Genomic DNA, 20,393 nt, shown 5'->3' with positions numbered 1-20,393 from the left:
TTGGCAACGGTAGAAAATTTGAAGCTATCCGTGACACGCTACGTCATTGGAATGCATCACTTTGCCTCTACTTTTGTTGCCTCCAAACTATGGCAATAAAAATAACAGAGAGAACAAGTCATTATTAACTCTGAAAGAAGTCAACATCTACATGTAAGTAACGGCAAAGAAACTTCCAAAACTGTTTGTCAAACCAAGCAAATTCTAATCTGCCAGTCCTGTCGTAAAGCTGCAGGAAGTAATGACATTAGTACACTGTACAGTACTGGTATCATATCCAATCTCGCTACAGGGTGAAGAAAGCAATTCCCGTTACCATTCTCACAAGCAATGCCTAGTGAAAGCTGATGCTACCTTTAATGAAGAAAGCTCACTGTGCCATCTGAAGCGATGGTAAAATTTAATGCTGACAACCTGTACTGTGTGGAGGTGCCACTATAATATATTTGAGAACTAAATACTTAGTCACCTACTAGCTTCTTGGCTGATATCAGTCATTACTTTTGTGCATCTATATAATAATTATTATTATAACAATGTCATAATTATTGTGATGAAAATTAATGCCATGGCGATGATTATAACCATAAATATATTATACTATTTCTTATTTCTTCATTTCCTCATTTCCTATTTCTTATTTCCTCATTTCCTCATTTCTTTATTTCTCATTTCCTCATTTCTCATTCCCTGCTTTATCACAACCCGTAAAAGTTGCAAATTTACTGCACAAAACATAAGCTCACGTGATGATTCATTAGTGACCTTTTGACCCTGTCCACTCCTAAGCCAATCCCACACTCAAAACGGCAGACATACCTAATCACGCCCCTTTTTATATGTAAACACACCTTTTTTCCATTTTTTGCTGGAAGTTGATTTTGGAAAATAACAAGTAGCCGTCAAGTTAAGTATAGCGCTATATATATAGCATGGACAAAGGTGCAACAGTGGCTGAAATTCAGAGTTCTGCTACGGTTGACTGGACACCACTGGGCGACATTTATGTAAAGTAAGTTATGAGGTCCACAGGGCCAGGGATTCTGGAAACTGAGACCATCATGCCGTTTTAAATACATGTATGTATCTTAACCCAGGAAATACCTGAACTACAACTTGGACTGGCAAGTAAATTTAGCAGAGAATCATGTTTCAATTTCTCCTTATGGAGGTCCAATAGGTAAAATAGCCATGGGTGTGATCGTAAACATGCTGTTCTTTTAGCCATTTTTCCCAGAGTGGTTTCGAAAAAACAGGGGGTGTCCAAGCCGGTTATTACCATCTATACTCAAGCTGGGAAGGTTATCTCAACTATACCGGTATGTGGAATCAAGATGTGGTATTAGTGTGTTTCTCTGTAATGTTCAGTGTGACTACACTTTATCTTAATTGTAGCACATAATTATTAGAACCCATTTGGGATAATCAGTCTTTTTTTACATAGTGGGGTGGTGGAAACATTATTGGGCTCGGATGGACGAGTTCTGAACATGTTGTGTGCATACTAGAAGATGGAAACATGGTAGTTTACAACATATACGGGAAGCACCTATATGCTCGGATTCTTGCACGGGTAAGTGATCAACAATACACGCATGTCATAAGCAGAAGTCTTGGCCATAATTGTAGTGGCCATGCAAGGCTCTGCTTCCTTTGTTCGAGACCAATGTAGTGAACGATTTATTTTACATGGCTATGTAGGGCTCTGATCATTAATTTGTCAAGCCTTTACAACTGAATTTGAGCATTTACATTATATACATTTGTGTGTAATAATTACTATCTTTAGGTGAGCTCATACCCTCTGCGACGAGAGATATATAAAAATATTATAATTATGTGTAAATGACTGTAGGAGATTCGTGATGACCGTGTACTGGAGTGCAAGTTCTTCCATACCTTGGAGGGGAGTGCAGGATTTGCTGTGATGACCAACAAGTATCAATTTTTTCTTGTGGCAGATTCTGATCGCTCAAAAGATGACATTCGTGTCAAGAAACTAGCCGATATTCCTTGTAGGTGTACCTATAGTGTTGTATACTGTAGAATACAGAGTCATCACAGCTGTATACCAAGCATTCACATTAGCCTGATTAGGAGGCAAGTATGTCCTAACCCGTATTTTTTGGCTCTTTGGTACAATAATGTAGCATCCACAAGCAAGCCCAACTGTTGGGCTGTCCTTCCTGTGGGCAACCAAGTGTCTGTGACCGTAGCCATTCATGATCGACTGTTTGTACTTGATCCCTATGAGGCAGTGTTGCAGGTATTAATCGACTGTATGTAGTGATATCCATACACTATAATTATGTGCCAGACAATAAACTGTAAGAAGGGTGGTTCTCTATGCTGGGTTGAGTTGGCAGTGTCTCCAAACGGCAAAGCAGTGGCTCTAGTTGATCAGGACGGATATCTGTGGGGTGGCTCCTCCGATTTTAAAGTATGCTGTTAGCTGTAGTAATTCAATCACTGTTCTTTTATATTACATGTTACTGATGTATGTGTCTAACGGAGGACTTTCTTTGGTTGTACGTAGGTGTGTGAGACGGAATTTGACCTTCAGTCGAGGTCGAGAGTTCTTCAGCTGCAATGGTAATTACTTAAATGGAACAATAATGCAAGTGCAAGAGTACATCACTGCACTGTGTCCTACACTGTAAAACTTTTCTGTAGGGGTGGAAAAGATTTCTTTGTGCTTGTTATGGATCAGTTGATGTTTGTGAAAGGATTTGACAAACACTGGTGCAAGTATCCTAATTATGATGCTGTGAACGCAGTACGTATTTTTACTAACTATGTCCTAATATATAATGACACACTGATGCTGTGAACGCAGTACGTATTTTTACTAACTATGTCCTAATATATAATGACACACGTAAATCAAACTGTACACTGACAGCTGCATCTTTTATTTTATAGAACTATAAAATAATGATGCAGCTTATAACTTTAAGGCACAAAATAATTTGAACATTTGACTTAATGTTCATTTGTTTATAATTATACAAGTCGTACATGTACATTCAAGTGTTTGCAACGTGTGTGTCCTTCACTATTATGTAGATACCACCTCCAGGAGCCTTGTTTTCTCCTTTCAGAGATCGATGGCGTGAGGATTCTAACCAATTCAGCCTGTGAATTCATGCATCGAGTTACATGTAAGGTTGTAAAACAGCTAGAGCCTTAATTATTTATCAGCACCATTTTTACTGTGAATATAATTATATAGCTCCATCTTTGGCTGTACTGCGCATTGGCTCGATGGAGGTAGGTGCACTTCTCAATGATGCCTACAAAGAATATGAGGTAATTTTCTCTGTACATGTAGATTGGTTCTCTACATTGTGTACACTGTGGGTATATTAGGGAGATGAGAGTCACAAGGCAGATGAGTATATTAGATTCGTCAAGGACCGTCTACCGGAGGCTGTGATGCAGTGTATCAAAGCTGCTGGAGAGGAGTTCCAGCCGCCTATTCAACAAAGTCTCCTCAAGGTTGCAGGAGGGCCTCTTTGTGTCATGTAACCCCTAGAGATATTGACTTATTAATGTTACGGTCGTTTTACGTGTACGTACATGTATATGGTCATGCACACCCAGTGATGGTTTTAGCCCTGTCCTTTTTTTATAACTTCACCAACCACGTACAATCTACAGAATTGTTAATTTAAAGGTGCCTCTAATCTGTTCTCATAACATTTTTATTTTAGAGCTCGAACTTTGGAAAAGGTTTCCTCGGTCCAGACATCCCCAGTGATGTTGTGAATGAGTTTGTTGAAATGTGCCATCAGCTCAGGGTCTTGAACAGTGTTAGACAATCAAGCATTGGGATCCCTATCACCTTCAGACAGTATCCTTCATTATTAATTTTTCATACAGTAATTGTACACGTATGTACGTCAGTGCCACATATACATGTGTATACCGTATAGCGGGTATATTTCGAGGGTATGCATTTTTGCGGAAATCCTTTTAGAAAGGTTTTTTGCAGATTTAATGTTCGTGGAGTAGCAGCCTTTTTGCAGCATGCATGCATGCGATATTAAATTTACGGTTATAAATGTTCGTGTATCCTCGAATACAGTAGATGTATGGTACATTTCGTGAGTTTTCGGGGATTCACTACCAAGTGGAACAATGAACCCAAATTTCACGACATAGATTTAGGTCAAACGGCGTAAAAAGTATCTGGCTCGGAAATTTGGCGATTATACGGTATAATTTTATGTTATGGCCCCTTAAACCTAATGTGTAGATACTATCGACTGTCCACTGGGGTTCTCATTGACAGGTTGGTGCCATCGATTTATGCTGATTGAATTATATTTTTGTTTCAGTATATATGTATGGTTTCAGTTACAGCTGTATACATGTACATGCCATTAGATTGATCAACCGAGGTTTGTATCCACTGGCAATGGAAATATGCAAGTACCTCAAAATTCCTCCTGCAAATGGAGAGGTGAAGATACTCAAAGAGTGGGCTTTGCGAAAGGTGAGAACACTGTGGTATTATAATTATACAGTGCCAGAGGTCCAACATGCATGCACGAATCGCTACAAGTTCAGTATACTGGCCTCTGCATGTTTTCAACATGACCAGAAATGCTTTTGCTGGAAATGCACTGAAGTTGTAGTGATTCGTGCATGCATGTCGGACCTACTCTGATACAGTGCTTATAATTTGTATGCAAGTCATTTGCATCATGATGTGTCTTACTTAGCCTCGTCCCCATGGCTACTTCTGCTACTGATCAATAGAGCTCTGCATGGTCACCAAGAATTTCTTTTTTCTTAAGGCCGGTGGCTGCATGGCCTGTGTAGGAGGCTGAACACCCAAGCTAGGGACAACCACCATTTAGTACAAATATTTAGCCATGGCTGAAGTAAGACTGCAGAAAAGAATTTTATCAGGACCAAAGAGTTGTCTTGCCTGTTCTCAATTCATTCTGTCTGATATTTGTCTATTGATCTCCTCATAATAATTAGGTGTACATACATGTACATGTATAGATTCAAGATGTCTCCTTATCTGATGATGAAGTTGCCAGGCAGATTATTGACAAGTTCAATGGAAGCAAAGTGGTAGTGTCATTTGCTGAGATTGCCAGAGCCTCCAAGGCTGGTGGAAGGAAACCTCTCGCTGCTATGGTGCGTGTGAATTGCCGTATTTAATAGCCACACCATGTCCATGTCAAAATGTGTAGCATAAGCATATCAGTACCTAACCTAACCTCGCATGCTTCAGTTGTGAAGAAGTTCAATACAGTAGACTCTCGCTATTTCGGCTCTCTGAATTACGGCCACCTCGATATACCTGCCATTTGGTTTGGCACGGAATCCTAGCTACATGTTTACTTCACAAAACTCACCCTGAAATACCACTCACTATTCCGTATACTGGCCAGTGCTGGCTGCCCTAAAGTTTTCAATGTAATTTTATACGTTTATTACGGCCGGATATGACGTTTTGGGTGGGGTTTGGCAAATAAAATTAGATTACAAAATAATTCATTTGTCGAGGTAAGGTCGTTTTTAAACTGCGGCTATTTCCTGAAATACAGCCACCTCGCTATGCTGCACTGTCCCAAGGGTTACCGGATTAACAAGAATTTGCTGTATTCTTAGCTATGAAACCTATCGTAACCTTTGAAGTGAATGTGATATTTATGCCTCGGTGCGCATGCGCAAGCGAGGTATACGGTAGTGTGTTTGTGTGTGTGTGTGTAGACTGCTACAGCTGCTCAAGGATGAATCAAGTGCAAGTAAGAGTTTCTATAGGCTTCTAGTCATGTTTACTTGGATTTTAATTCGTGGATTTGCAAAATAATGCTTCGTTCTCGAGTTATGCCTAGTTTTGCTTACTTGGAATGCCATTGCAGCCTTTTCAGAAGAGCACGTAGCCAAACTTGTTTACCGAGTAGTTAGCACTAGAACGCTAGCTGCAAGAGTGAGAAGAGAGCTGCAAGGCTCTGCTATTATGCAGCCATTAATTTTAGACTTGAACTTTTGGCATCGATCGTTTTTAACAACAATCATGGTCGATCATTACCCACTCAGAGTTTTTGCATGCAGCAAAATTAATAATGTGCTATTAGTAGCTTTATGTTATGTAGCTTTGGCATCTCCACCGAGGCATCAGCACCTTTGGTGCTTTCATTTTGTACTGTCTTCAGAAAAATGGGCATTCCCATAGGTTTGTAGTCTACATCAACGTACATGTACAATGTTGTATATGCACTGCTGTCTTTTACAATGTGTGTTGTTTTTATGCCTCGAAGCGTAGCCGCACGAGGGATACGGTAAAGCTGACTGTGTGTGTGTGTGTGTGTGTGTGTGTGTGTCAACGGTTGCAATGCGACGAAAACTAACAGCTTCTATAGGCTTCTAGCAACGTTCTCTTGGATTTCGATTCGTGGATTAGCAAACCAAATCTTCTTTCTCGAGTTATGGCTAGTTTGACTCACATTGAAGGCTGTTGCAGTCTCTTCAGAATCTTTCCTAGCATCATCTGTTCGCACAAACTTTCTATTCAACACATGAGTTAGCGTTGCACTAAAGCGCTAGCTTTTTGTTAGCTACAAGAGTCAGAAAAGATCTGTTAAAACAGCTAGCAATGAAAGCACCGCAGGTGCTGATGCCTCGGTGGAGATGCCAAAGCTACACAACATAAAGCTAGCCTACTAGTACACATGATAAACAATTTAATTTTACTGCATGCAAAAACTCAGAGAGTGGGTAACGATCGACCATTATTGTTGTTAAAACGATTGATGCCAAAAGTTCAAGTCTAATGGCTGCATTAGCAGAGCCTTGCAGCTCTCTTCTCACTCTTGCAGCTACCAATAGCTAGCGTTCTAGTGCAGAGCTAACTACTAAGTAGAGTAGCAACACTCGGTAAACAACTTTGGCTACGTGCTCTTCTGAAAAGGCTGCAATGGCATTCCAAGTAAGCAGGGAGGCCTACATTATCATTATTTTGATGATGTCATATATCCTGTTTTTAATAGTCATGCAGTAATTAATGCAATGTCCAAAGGACGTAGGGCAGGTCTCATTAGGTCACTAATGAGGGTATATTAATTGCATTTTTGCACATTACATCAGTGTTTGCTCACATGCGAAGCCTCGGAAGACACCGGCCAGTAGGCACACTTAATTGCACCCCTCAAAACTGACTTTAAGCAAAGGACTAGTGTTTGGCCCCACTGTTTGTGCTGCAGCCGAATTAATCTCTAGCCAGCTCTGTTGGCTGTTCATTTCTAATTCACTTGTGATCACTTCTAAGCCATGTTCTATAGCCACATGGCTGTCGCACGTGAGCAAACTATCATAAAAGAATCAAACCCTTGTACGATACCCTTATTAACGACCTGTCCTACCTCCTCTGTGCAGTGTCAGCAAAAAAAGAACTTTGACCTCAAATATTGGCTGACAACAGCTATTTAGGGAGGGAGGCTGATCTGAATTAGCCTCTACACAGGCTCTCCTTTTTCTGTTCTTTATCACAATCGTTCAATAAGATAAAATACTGTATTAATCGTTCAATGAGATAAAATACGGTATTAATTGGAGGAATAAAGAAAGAAATAGACGTAAAGTTAGGAAAAAGGAGAGCCTGTATCGGGAAGTCGCGTGAGGGTAGAAGGGTGGTAGAAGGGTGAAAATGAGCGTGGGCATGCTGAGCTAGAGATGTTGGACTGCCCACGCAGAGATCTATGACTAATAAAACTTTGCCTGCAGCAAGCTGGACATGGACTTGGAACTGGAAGTTTGCAAGCACTAGAGCTAGCTATACCTTAGGCTTAGCTAGATGATCTACTAGTCTAGATTGTGTGTTCAGATTCTATCCTATTCTATCAGACTACTATCACCTTTTCTTGTGCCTTTCTACATGCTATAGTCTATACAGGTTAGATCAAGAATAGCTTAGTCATCATTATCATATAGCAGGTAGCTACTGCCACCAGAGCTGGCCACGCTGGTTCTCTGATCTGACTTGCAGCACAGCTTGGTGGTTGTCTCAGTACAGTCTTATTAAAACTCTGAATGCGTGGGAGAATACCTTACGTCACGATTGTGGGCTACATATCGCCCACGTTCATAAAAATCCTTGTGGATCACGCGATTTCCCAAACCAGGCCTTACTTTTTCTTAACTGTACGCCCATTTCTTTCTTTGCTGCCTCACTATGTCTCTCTATGATTTATGGATGAACAGTGACAACAGCAAGAAAAAGTAAGGCCTGGGAACGAGGCTAGATCTGAATCAAGTTTGCAACTTAGACACTGGAGGCCACTCCCTTTTAGCCTTTACATTAGGAGGCATGAGAATGGTATATTAGGGGGGCTCTGAATGTCTTGCAGCACTTGGTCATAATTCATGAAACATTGTTTCCCCCGTGTTGTATAAGCTGTAAATGCTCTTACACTTAATCTTGCAATGTGACGAAAACTAACAGCTTGGATTTTAATTGTGGATTAGCAAACTAAACTCTTTCTCGCTAGTTTGACTCACAGTGAAGGCTGTTGCAGTCTCTTCAGAATCTTTCATAGCATCATCTGTTCACATAAACTTTCTATTCAACTTATGAGTTAGCCTTGCACTAAAGCGCTAGCTGCAGCTACAAAAGAGCTGCAAAGCTGCATGTCTACGCGGCAGAGGAGGCTAGACCTAATTAGCTAATTAAAATCACAAATTGGATTTATCCAAACTTATCTTGCAAACTACTTCAAGCTATAGTTTTAGTGTCTGTAATTATTTTTCGGGGGGGGGGGGTCATATTTTATTTTTTTCAATTTTGCTCAGAAGCAGCAAAAGTTTTGCTCTTGTACTAGTCTCAATATCATGAGTGGCGTGTCACCGCACAGCTGGCTTTGAGACTGTATCTCTGCTTCTATTGGCAAAAATATAATTTTACCACCCCCCCCCCCTGCAAAATACCGTTTTAAACTTGTTACAGATTCTAAAAACTAGGCTTGAAGTAGTCTGCAAGAGAAGTTTGGAGAAATCCAATTAGTAACCTTAATTAGCTACGGTCAGTGGTTCCAGCCTCCTCTGTCTACGCGGTACGGTGACTGTACTGTCAGAAGCATCCCTTGCGAACTCTGCAGATCCACCCCTTTTTTTTGGACAAGAAATGTTAAACTTCATAGAAGCTTTGGCTCCTCCACCGAGGAGGGGCATCAGCCTCTGTGGTGCTTTCAGTATTTGTCTATCATTCAGTTACTGGACCATGAAGTTCATGCCCGGGATCAAGTCCCGATGTTAATGGAAATGGACAAAGTGGATATAGCACTGGACAAGGCTGTGGAGAGTGGAGACCCACAACTCAGTACGTTCACTACTGTATGGACCGCCCACAGACACATGATTGGGAGGCGTGGCCTTAATTATATGTCTACTAATTAACGGATGTTAGCCAAATATTATGCCTGCTTAATGTATAAAACGGTTATCCGATTAACTGAGAATATATTTATTTTGCTCAAGTGTTCAAGGTTCTGGATGAGCTCAAGTACAAGCGCTACCACTCGCAAATGGATAAGTACCTCCAGTTGTTTCATCATCGACCGGTTGCTGCTGCTTTGTATAGAAAGGTGATTTCCGTTAATTCAAGTTGCTTTATATAAATGAATCAACAGCTCTGCAAAGAAGTCGACCAGGAGCAGTTGCTGAACTTACATCGTCAAGAGAGTGACTTTTTGGAGGCTGGATGTTTGCAATTTGCACAGAGTTTCAGGCAAAAGGTTCTTGAGTGCATGCATGTTCTTTCACATGTTTTCAACTACTTACGGTTAGGATCCAGAGCAGCAGCGAAGTTCTCTAGAAGGAGCTGTTAAGGAGTACAAAGATGGCCAGCACATGTTTCATTTAAGGGTATTTTATTTGTACATGTCTACCATGCAATACTAATTTCATATCCATGCAGGTAGCTGAAGAACAGGGAAAACTCAGTAAGGAACAGGCAGAGATAAGTAGGAAGTGTGGAATTAGGGTGACCGGAGAGTCTCTCTATGTGACCATCTATGAGGTAAGATCTTAGATAGAGAGTGGACAGAGATAAATTCAATCAACTTTGCCTTCCCCTTGATGTTTCTAGAAATTGTAGTGCTACCGTAAATTCCGTATAGCCGGGGAGCAAAACATTCGTGGTTGAGCAATATTTAGTCACAACCACGGTGTGGAGGATAAAATTATGTGGATGCATATCCTCCTCGTAGATGTGGCTTATACCACGTGACCGACCGCAGCACGATTTGATGCATACTGCAGCACTATGCTGGATTTTACAGCGATAGTTAAGCAACAAGTCGTATTCTATAGATGCTTAGGAGCTTCCTAGGTCCAAGCGTTGTGCATTCGACGTCCCTTGCTGCGGCTAAAATGTATCAAAACCATTCCCATGGACCCATGGAGGCTTAGCCCTCTTCTTGTTGAGTCTTAGTACCTTTAAAAAAAACTATGCATGCCAGGAGGCTGTATGTTATTTTTGTGCTTCATCAGGAGTGCATAAAGGGGAGTAAGCACCTACTATACACACCATATAAATTCGTTGTTGTCTTTGTAGTAATGTAAACTGTGTGAGGCTTAGCCCTCTTCTTGTTGAGTCTTAGTACCTTAAAAAAAAAAAGTTGGAAACTATGCATGCCAGGGAGGGGGCTGTATGTTATTTTTGTGCTTCATCAGGAGTGCATAAAGGGGAGTAAGCACCTACTACCGTATAGCGTGTAATTTTCGTGGGGCAAAATATTCGTGGTTGGAGGTCTGACCACGAATATTTTACCCACGAATGAAGCGACCTTGCCTACCTTTACCTGTAGTGCAAGGCTCCAACCACGAAAATATTACCCACGAAGTGTCTCAATATTGCTGAACCACGAATATTTTGTCCCCCAAAAATTACCCGCTATACGGTATACACACCATATAAATTCGTTGTTGTCTTTGTAGTAATGTAAACTGTGTGGTTTGACATGACCATGTATGGCTAAGGCAGACAGGGTACAATCAGAAATTCTACCCCACGTGCTTGCACAATGCATGTATTTGAGTGCGGTTGTTCAGCCACTTGAGATGTGGCGTTTTACACACAAGTATGACAAGCTAGAGTGAAGAGGAAATGTTACATTATTATTTTGTTGATAGCAATTGTTGACAGAATTGAATTCCAGGGCTGCATCCAGGATTTTGGATCAGGGGGGGGGGCAAATTGGGCAATTTAAAAATGTAGGAGGGGCGAAGTCATCAGTACGGAAGCCCGTAGGGGCCATTCAGTTCCACTCTAAGATTCCAATCTAGAATGCACTTCCACTCTGAAATTCCATTCTGGAGTGCACTTCCATTCTAAAATTCCACTCTGGAATGCACTTCCACTCTGCAATTCCACTCTAGAATGCACTTCCATTCTGAAATTCCATTCTAGAATGCATTTCCATTCTGAAATTCCATTGTGTTATTGTCTCCATCCAGTGTGAAAAATGGCTATAGTGAAGTTAATATTTTGAGAGTGCATGCATGGGTATTCTTACAAGCTAATCCGGCCTGTGTTATTTATTTTGTTAATCCCCAACAGCTACTGCTTGTAATAATTATTCTGAAAAATAGTTAGGACACAATCAAACAACCACTGTTATACGTGACAGCATTGGGGACATGAATGCTAATGATCTGTCTCCAACACATGCACACATTGATATAAATGTTACAATAAACGCTAAATTTCTAGCTGTAGTTTTAATATTCATAGCTGCCAGTTCTGTTACTAAGTGCCTGAACACGTATACGCGTACAGACCAGATGATGTCAATTTGACCTTTGCGGTCTTATACCTCCAGGCTCCACTCTGGTTGAACATCAAAGAGGGCAGAGCTGGTGGGCGGGACTTTATCCTGCATTGAGGACACTATACTCCCATGCACACTCCTTTAAGGATATACAACGCTGAATTTCAGTAGCCCTTAATTGCTACAGAATAGTAATTTAAATAATATAACTATACTTGCATGTGGGAGGTCATAAAAAACATGCACCATGCATTCTCAACTGCAGAGTCCCTAATAAATACTATACACACACACAGTAATATATACCATACTCACAAACGATTTATCAGAGCAGTTTAGTCACTGGTAGACACGATCTTGGTACAAGATGAGGCCGACGCGTGATATCATGTGATTGGCACAATGGAAGTGCACTCCAGAATGGAAGTTCAGAGTGGAATTTTAGAATGGAAGTGCATTCCAGAGTGGAATTTCAGAGTGGAAGTGCATTCTAGAGTGGAATCTTAGAGTGGAACTGAATGGCCCCTACGGGCTTCCGTACATCAGAATTATAGCAGTACAAATGAATCTGCCAGATCCTAGCCCCTCGCCCCCCCCCCCCCTCAATGCAGCCCTGAATTCTAAAGTCATTATACATGTAGGATCTGGCTTGATGAATAATCTTCAACGATAGAAGAACGTAGCGGGAGTAAACCTTAATTTCACATGCAGTCTGTAATATATAACTGAGAAGAAAAAATGTGTGTTACATGCATCAATTGTTATCAGACTTTTGTTACATGCTTCTATTAAATGGGTATCATTGTCGTGTTGTGTGGCTTACCATGGACTACACAAGAAAAAGAAGTAATCTTCTGCCAGGGATCTGGATTCTCTCACACGTGGGAGATGAGCGCGCATGCGCATTACATCCACAGGAATAAGGAGTGTGTCTACAAAGAGATCAAGTTCACAAATGGCTACTACTATAGCTAGCTGCTTTAACAGCTCTTTTCTGACTCTTGTAGCTAACAAAAAGCTAGCGCTTTAGTGCAAGGCTAACTTATAGAAACTTTGTGCGAACAGATGATGCTATGAAAGAGACTGCAACGTACAGCCTTAAATGTGAGTCAAACTAGCCATAACTCGAGAAAGAAGCTTTAGTTTGCTAATCCACGAATCAAAATCCAAGAGAATGTGGCTAGAAGGCTGTTAGTGTTCGTCACATTGCAACCGTTCAGCAGTTACAGCTGGAACAGACACACCCGCCCGCCCGCTTGATCTAATAATAGTGAGTATCATTTAGTACAATTAATAATGTTAGCAGATATAATGGCAAAGTTAGCAGGACGACAGAATCCGCGTAGTAGACACTCCTATGCTCCTAGCAGTGATCTTGAGCAGCTAGAACAGGGATACAAAAGAAAGGGGATTGGAAACGACCGCCCACGCCCTATGTAAAAGGACTGACATCCAGTGAAGCACTCCGTGTAATTAATTGCACTCGCAAATAATTACATGGAGGACTGCGCTACGGTTTTGTATCCCTGGTTTCTAGCTCTCCTATCCACTAGAGATCACTCAGGGCCTGGGAGATACTTGAGAGAAGTAAGCTTATACCACTGACAAGCTCTAAGTCCGTTGTCTTTACTCTGTTTCCAATTTTTTTGAGTTTAGCTTGAATTACTCTATTTCAACTTTTCTCTGTCCCTCCTGTGAAGCCAAAACAGCAAAGGACATTGCTCGACTTGGTTATTATGTATCTAAGTGCTACATAGAATGGCTTCATGCTATAAATAAGCTGTACTGTTCATAAACGTTTGCAGTATAGTCCTTCAAACTGCTTTAGTATACTTTTAGACACACCACGGGCCTGTCCCTCCTATGACTTCATAGTAAAGGCTATTTCTTCTTGCATAGCATTTACTTGTCTAGTAATAGTGGCTGCATGGCTTAGTCGACTTTTTAGAGCTAACTTCTCTTTACTTTTTAACATTAAAATGATCAATTTCACTGTTTCTATGTACAGCACATTGTAGAGCAGTCAAGACAGGTAATGAGCATGCTGACTATAAATATAATCCTTTGTAGTTTTAGCCACGCCCTATAACGTGGAGTGTTTCACGCAAAAATTGTCGTTTCCAATCCCCTTTCTTTTGTATCCCTGGCTAGAATGAGCTGGAAGTCCGTCCAGTTGAAACGCAGTAGTCATTTTATCGCTCGAATAGACACTTTTAATAGATAGATTAGCTACTTGACTATATGCAGGGTTGCACAAAAGTTAAAACAGGCTACTGAAAGCTTTTCCTTGGAGTCAGCCATTTTAAGTTCAGGAGTACATGAAGGGGAGTGCCCATACAAACGTGTTGTTTCACTTATATGCATCGATCATGACATATATCAGACAAGAGCATAGCTCCAATCCGTTACAACGTCATGAACATGAAGTTCATGTGCAAGAATTATTTGGATATGTTGTAGCTTATAATTATTACCCAAGGCGCGCGTGGGCGGCCGCAGGTATAGTAGTCGGTTGGTTTGTTTATGTGTGACATGTGAATCTACTCACCTGGATGCCTTAGCACTGCGTTTACAGCATGTATAGCCTCCAAACAGCAAGTTATTAAATGTGGCAGATTGCGATATTAAAGCTTCGTTGTTGTATAAATGCGATAAGAAGCTTGGCAGCTAGCTAGCTAGCTACACACGGCCTTTATTCGAGGTACTCCTCATATTTACAGCTGAAGTGATCCCGTACCATGCAGGAACAATGGAGAACAATAGAAAGCTAGAATTAATTGTGGCTGGATGTTGTGTCTGTTAGCTGACTCTGGGATCCTACTCCAGGAGCCATGCATACTTCTCTGGATTGGCTATGTCCTGTCTCACAATGAGGTGGATGTGTGGGCAATGACTGGAGAGCATGCTGATGTGAGACTCCATTACAGTCTGTATCAGAGTATAAGAGACAAGCTCCCAGAGTGCACTGTCCTACATGCCAGTGTCTGAGACTCCAGGCTTCTTTGCTGCATGTGATCCTAGTCCATGCACAGTGCATGTAATAGTTTAGCCTCGATCCCAGGCCGCACTTCCCGCTAGAGAAGTTGGGCCTGGTATCGACTGCTTGCGCTAATATCCCCCCGGTATCTGGGGGCTTTGGATAACATCGTTTATGCTCAGTAAAACGAAGTGGATTGAAGGAAGTAGATAGAAAGTTCGATTGAAGGTTTCTAGCCCATCGGATAGCATTCCCTGATAGCTACCCTTAGAGACTGCAACAGTGTGGATGACGATCGTCTGAAAAGAGTGACGGCTGATAAGAGCCTATATGGACAGGCCACGCCCATTTAACACTAACTTTGGTGAAAGTCTACTATACTACTGCTACTGATTCTATCAGAAGAAAATAGCAGTACAACAAACCTACACAGCTCTGTTTCTAGCTAGCTAGCTATATAGCTCTGTGTATGACTTTTAGGATATTTTCTCTGATGTAATCCAGTATTATAGGAATATTTACGGGAAAAAATCCAATATTATAGTATTATAGAAATATTTACGGGGAAAAAATCCAATAATTTGGCACATGCGCAAGCAGTCGATAGCAGGCCTTCTTTCCAAGGCCGGTGAAGGAGGCTAGTAATAGTTGTACCATGGATATCAAGGGTGTATTGGATTCGTACTACCGAGGGCAGTTTCATGTATTCCCCCGAGGGAATACATACAACTGCACGAGGTAGTACAATAACATTTCACACAGATATCCACATACAGGAGAACACACTATAGAAGCAACCCATTTACAACTGAGTAGTAGTAAACACTCTTTTGTGTGAGTGTGCTTGCACTTGACAAACCACATTTACAACTGCAGACAACCCAGTTCCAATGTGGTCGGTAGTTTTAGTGAATCTGATTGGATACTGAAGAATTGATCTTCACAATGTGATCCAAGTGCAGTCTGCCCTAAGACCCCAAATGTTGTAAGACAGGAAGTGCTATAAGTTGCCTCATGAATATATTAATGAGAACAGTTTTTCTTTGTTTCTGATAAAAGTAAAGGTTTTTAGAGCTATCTAAGTTGAAATATGTAATAAGAAGACAGTTTAACATACGATAAACACTTTAAAATATGAATTTGGGTCAAACTGGCATTAAGTTGTGAAAACGATTGCGGAAAGTTCGAGAGTTTGAGCAAGCTGTTCACCATCAACGTAGCAAGCTAAAAATTGGTTGATCAAATCAAAAGGATCTAAATTACAACATATTCAAGGTAAATGCCATACAAATGAATGGTGTTTGCAAAGCAGTTACACAAACTTTGAAATAAATACACAACTTGGCAATAGCATAGAACACTTCATGAATGACTTCAAGCCTTCTAGCTTGCTGCTAAGCATGCACATGCATCAGATGCACTAGTTGATCCTTTAGGCAGTCTCTGGTTCCATTCACATCTGGAGATATGCAGCCATGAGTTTCACCAACCACAGAGATTATTCAGAATGAGCTAACTTTGAGAGTGTGCGCAAGCTGTTCACACTATCTCAATCCAGTCCAAACTTGCTGAGTCAATACATTCCATATTGAACTAATTTATCTCCTAGTAACAAGTTCTAGTTCAGTAAATGGTCTGTGTTATGAGCTTTGGAAATTCAGAAAAAATCACCCTTCACTACAATCTGACAGAGTTGTAGGGTGCATCATTATGAATCTCATTATATAATTATGAATTTCATTAAAACAATGTTTTTGTGATGTCATCCTTATGAATACCATTAAAATACTTGTGGTATGTATTTCCTGTCTTGTCTTGCAAATACTGAAAACTTGGGGGTCTTAGGGCAGACTGGTGTGTCACAGTAGTGTTCTATAAAAGAGTGGCTCCGGGCTTTAGGCTGACCACAGCCAATGTACCGGGATTTGTACCCTGGAGTATCCTGAGAATTTCAATGGATATTCCTTAGTGTCGGAGCACATCATGGTACGAATATCTATGTACAACTAAAACTCTGTTCTCAAATGTTTCAGTTCCCTAGTCTGTAGTGCTGTGCTGACAGCTCAGTCATACAACTACCTAGTTCTTCTGGTTTCTTTATAATCATGTCACCAGCCGAGGGTTTGCACTTCAGTGCTCTAGTTCATTCACCTACACAATGGTATTGGCACATTTTTTGCCTTATGCGCAAGCGAGGTATACGGCAGTGTATTTGTGTGTGTGTCCTGTGTGTCTGCTGCTCAAGGTTCGATGTAGTGCAAGTAGGAGTTTCTATAGGCTTCAAGTCCAGTTTTTTTTATTCGTAGATTTGAAGAATAATGATACCTTTGCAGCCTTTCAGAAGAGTGCGAAGCAAAACTTGTCCATGCCATGAAGTGTTGCTACTCTACCGAGTATAGTTAGCTCTGCACTATAATGCTAGCTATTGGTAGCTGCAAGAGTGAGAAGAGCTGCAAAGGCTCAGCAGCCATTAATTTTAGACTTCTGGCATAAACAATCATGATCGATCAATTTACCTCTCTGTGCATGCAGCAAAATTAATGCAAACATGTTAGAATTGTAGGTACACAGGGAAGGCTAACCTTACATTAAAGGCTTTTCAGAAGAGTGCGTAGCAAAACTTGTCCATAGACTATTGCTACTCAACGGTGTGGTAAGAGTCGGACATCGAAGACACAAGTCGTCTGCTCTGCTGAGTGGTTTTGCCCTATCATCTTGGGTACATGTACCTCAATCCTTTTTTTGATAAGTACAGAGGTCAGTTTGCCATGTTTACCAAACTCTTGCACTTGTATTAGTCCTGTTTGCTCTATATTTGCTCTATACCTGCTACTTCAAAGGGAGGTGCAGCAACAACTCAAACTTTGCTGCTTCTAGTATGACTATGCTACTCACTTTCTAGTGTCACTGAGTATTTACTAGTATAGAGTGCTACGATCAGTTGCAGTCTTTCTAAGCTAGGGTGGTAGTACGTTTCCGTATATCTTCATTCTCCGCGCATGCACATTGTGACGCATATCCAACCTCCTCTGTTTTCTTACTGAGCTCACACTGAAGAGGCTGGAACTACTTGACCTTAGCTCATTAAGGTCTCTCTTAAGGTCTCTCTTACAGTCAATTTCTAGCCTAGTTTTTGTGTCCGTAAACTTAATACTATTTATGCCTCGGTGCGCATGTGGCAGCCATTATCAGCAGCCATTTAATAATTTTAGACTTGAACTTTGGCATCGATGATTTTTAACAACAATCATGGTTGTCGATCATTGCCCACTCTTTGAGTTTGCATGCAGCATGCAAATTAAACAATGTTCATCACGTGTATAAAATTAAGCTTTATGTTATGTAGCTTTGGCATCTCCACTGAGGCATCAGCACCTGCGGTGCTTTCATTTAAGGACAGTCAAATATTGTTTTGCCAATTTTGCTCAGAAGCAGAGATACAAGTCAGTGCTGTTGTGATATCTTGCCCTCACCACCCCAACTAGAACACACCATTAACTAAACAAAGAACTTAGTTTTTTGTATACTAAGATCAAAGGAAGACTATGCTAACAAAAACAAATACCGTATAGCGGGTAATATTCGTGGTTTTCGTGGTTGGAGGTCTGACCACAAATTTTACTCGCGACCTTGCCTACCTTTACCTACAATCCAAGCAGCAACCACGAAAATACCCACGAAATGTCTCAATATTGCTGAACCACGAAAATTACCTGCTATACGGTAGCATTGCTAGAAGCTTATAGAATCACTTAGCTGTACTCCATTGCAATCATAGAGAAGTTGTAGCTATTATAAAATTCTATGGCTTAAAAACATTATTTGACCATAGATAGAAGAGAAAGGGATTGGCAACGGGGGAAGTTCACGTGATGCTTTTACATTGAATGTACACAGATGGGCCTGAAACCATCCCACTAGTAACCAAAGTGTTGTACCAGAGCATAGATGTGGTTACTACAGTTGTGTCTATGGTTAACCGAGCACAGAAACAGATCGCCGTATGCCCTGAGGCAAAAATTAATCATCACTGAAATGTTCTGTACAACTGTTTCTATAACATAGGCCACCTAGATTATGTGACGTAATGATATCATGACAGATTTACTGTGTGCACGCACGTACATTACATATAATCCTCAATTACAGTGTATCAAGAACAGGCAACCAAGAATTGCTGAGCAACTTCGCAAAGAATTCAAAATGTCCGACCAGCTGTAAGGCTTTTTTGTGTATGGAAAAAACAGATTATGGATCCTGCACAGGTATTGGTGGGCTAAAGTTAGAGGACTGGCTGTTATCGGAGAATATGATGAGCTTGAGAAATTTTCTAAGCAAAAGAAGTCACCTATAAGCTATGAGGTGAGCCATAGAACATAATCACCTCAATCAGTGTTGACTGTGTTACAGCCATTTGCCGAGGCATGCCTGAAACATGGAAACCGTAGAGAGGCTAGCAAATATGTTGGTCGTATTGCTCCTGAGAACCGTTTTGACATGTACATGAAGATTGAGTAAGTTTTACAAGCAAGCTGTGATTATTATATTAATGTTATTATTTTGGTGTAACATTCTCCAGAGACCTCCAGAAGGCTGCTGATACCGCTTTTCAAAACAAAAGGATTGACCAACTGGAGAATGTACTTATCAAGGCAGCCAGGCAGCATGAACTAGTGGAACACATTAAAAATCTGAAAGTCAGATTGGGTTACAAATAGAAAGTGATAACCTTTTATATTTGAAAACACTGTGTGTGTGTGATTATTATAGTGTAAGGTTAATAAAAATGAATGTTGGGGGGGGGGCAGTTTCCCCTCTGGCATTCTAGATGATTAAAACAAGGACATGCAAAATTACTGTGAAAAAATTATTGATCTACACATGTGCTTTTAGTTATTTATTAATGCTGTTAACACCAGTTAAACTGGTGAACTATAATTATAGTCGCAAGAGTGTTGCAATAACTAGAGTGTCATACCGGGAGCGCAGATATTATTAACATTTTAACAGTACCGAGTCTAAGTTGGTGTCACATGCCCCCTGGACTCTGTCGCACTAGAGGTCGAGGGTGATGTGACTGTGGTTAGATTTTGGTGGAGTCCTGAGAGGGGCCCCCCGTGGTTATAACATTAAGCACACAGTGTTTGGGGGACCCTATTCGTATATAATTATTGGATGGTATGTACCAAAATGAATTTACATAAGGAGCTAGATCTCGTAACGAACACAACAACTTAATTCATAATTATAGAGAATGAGTTAATATTCTGAGCAACTTCCCGCCAGCGGTGAGGCTGTGGACATGACTCGTGCATGCGAAAGTGGCCACTTCACTCCGGTGTTTCTCTGGAAAGCGTTGAACCATTAAAGCAGTCATGGGGGAAATTTTTTCCACCCAGACCGATCGAGATGCCTGAGATGGGTAGTCTTAAGGGGGGCAGGGCGCCCAGTCGGTTTGAGGTCGTCGGTGCCGAAAGTGTGCAGGTATAGGACAGCCGGGGGTTGAATTTTTGCAGCAGCTGCCAGCAAGTATAGTCCCGAGGGGGGTCCCCGGTTGGGGGTGAAGAGGAGGAGCGCCTCCGTGTAGGGGAAAGTAAGAATCAGTAGATGTGATGTCGTAGAAATTA

At 41.0% G+C, this 20,393-nt stretch overlaps 1 protein-coding gene across 2 annotated transcripts; it reads left to right on the top strand.

Moving 5' to 3' along the window:
• Positions 1-851: 851 nt before the first annotated feature.
• On the top strand, positions 852-19,650 carry LOC135350953 (vacuolar protein sorting-associated protein 16 homolog). 2 transcript variants are annotated; one of them, XM_064549839.1, is made up of 25 exons: positions 852-1,012; positions 1,098-1,180; positions 1,225-1,319; positions 1,445-1,573; positions 1,856-2,015; positions 2,151-2,266; positions 2,318-2,440; positions 2,537-2,592; positions 2,674-2,748; positions 3,067-3,161; positions 3,233-3,309; positions 3,370-3,498; positions 3,714-3,853; positions 4,259-4,294; positions 4,390-4,498; positions 5,017-5,154; positions 9,229-9,337; positions 9,496-9,602; positions 9,648-9,752; positions 9,805-9,882; positions 9,935-10,036; positions 18,916-18,983; positions 19,032-19,128; positions 19,177-19,280; positions 19,346-19,650. In XM_064549839.1, exons 1-25 carry the CDS (start codon positions 933-935, stop codon positions 19,482-19,484), a joined length of 2,550 nt encoding a protein of 849 aa, XP_064405909.1. In that variant the 5' UTR covers positions 852-932; the 3' UTR covers positions 19,485-19,650. The 2 variants fall into 2 exon arrangements, with proteins under 2 accessions (XP_064405909.1, XP_064405910.1); XM_064549840.1 differs by lacking the exons at positions 18,916-18,983; positions 19,032-19,128; positions 19,177-19,280; positions 19,346-19,650 and adding an exon at positions 15,643-15,690.
• The last annotated feature ends 743 nt before the right edge of the window (positions 19,651-20,393 follow it).

Source organism: Halichondria panicea, chromosome 17 (assembly GCF_963675165.1).
Source record: "Halichondria panicea chromosome 17, odHalPani1.1, whole genome shotgun sequence".
In the NCBI taxonomy this organism is placed as follows: Eukaryota; Metazoa; Porifera; class Demospongiae; order Suberitida; family Halichondriidae; genus Halichondria; species Halichondria panicea.
This window is presented reverse-complemented; position numbering and strand designations above follow the sequence as displayed.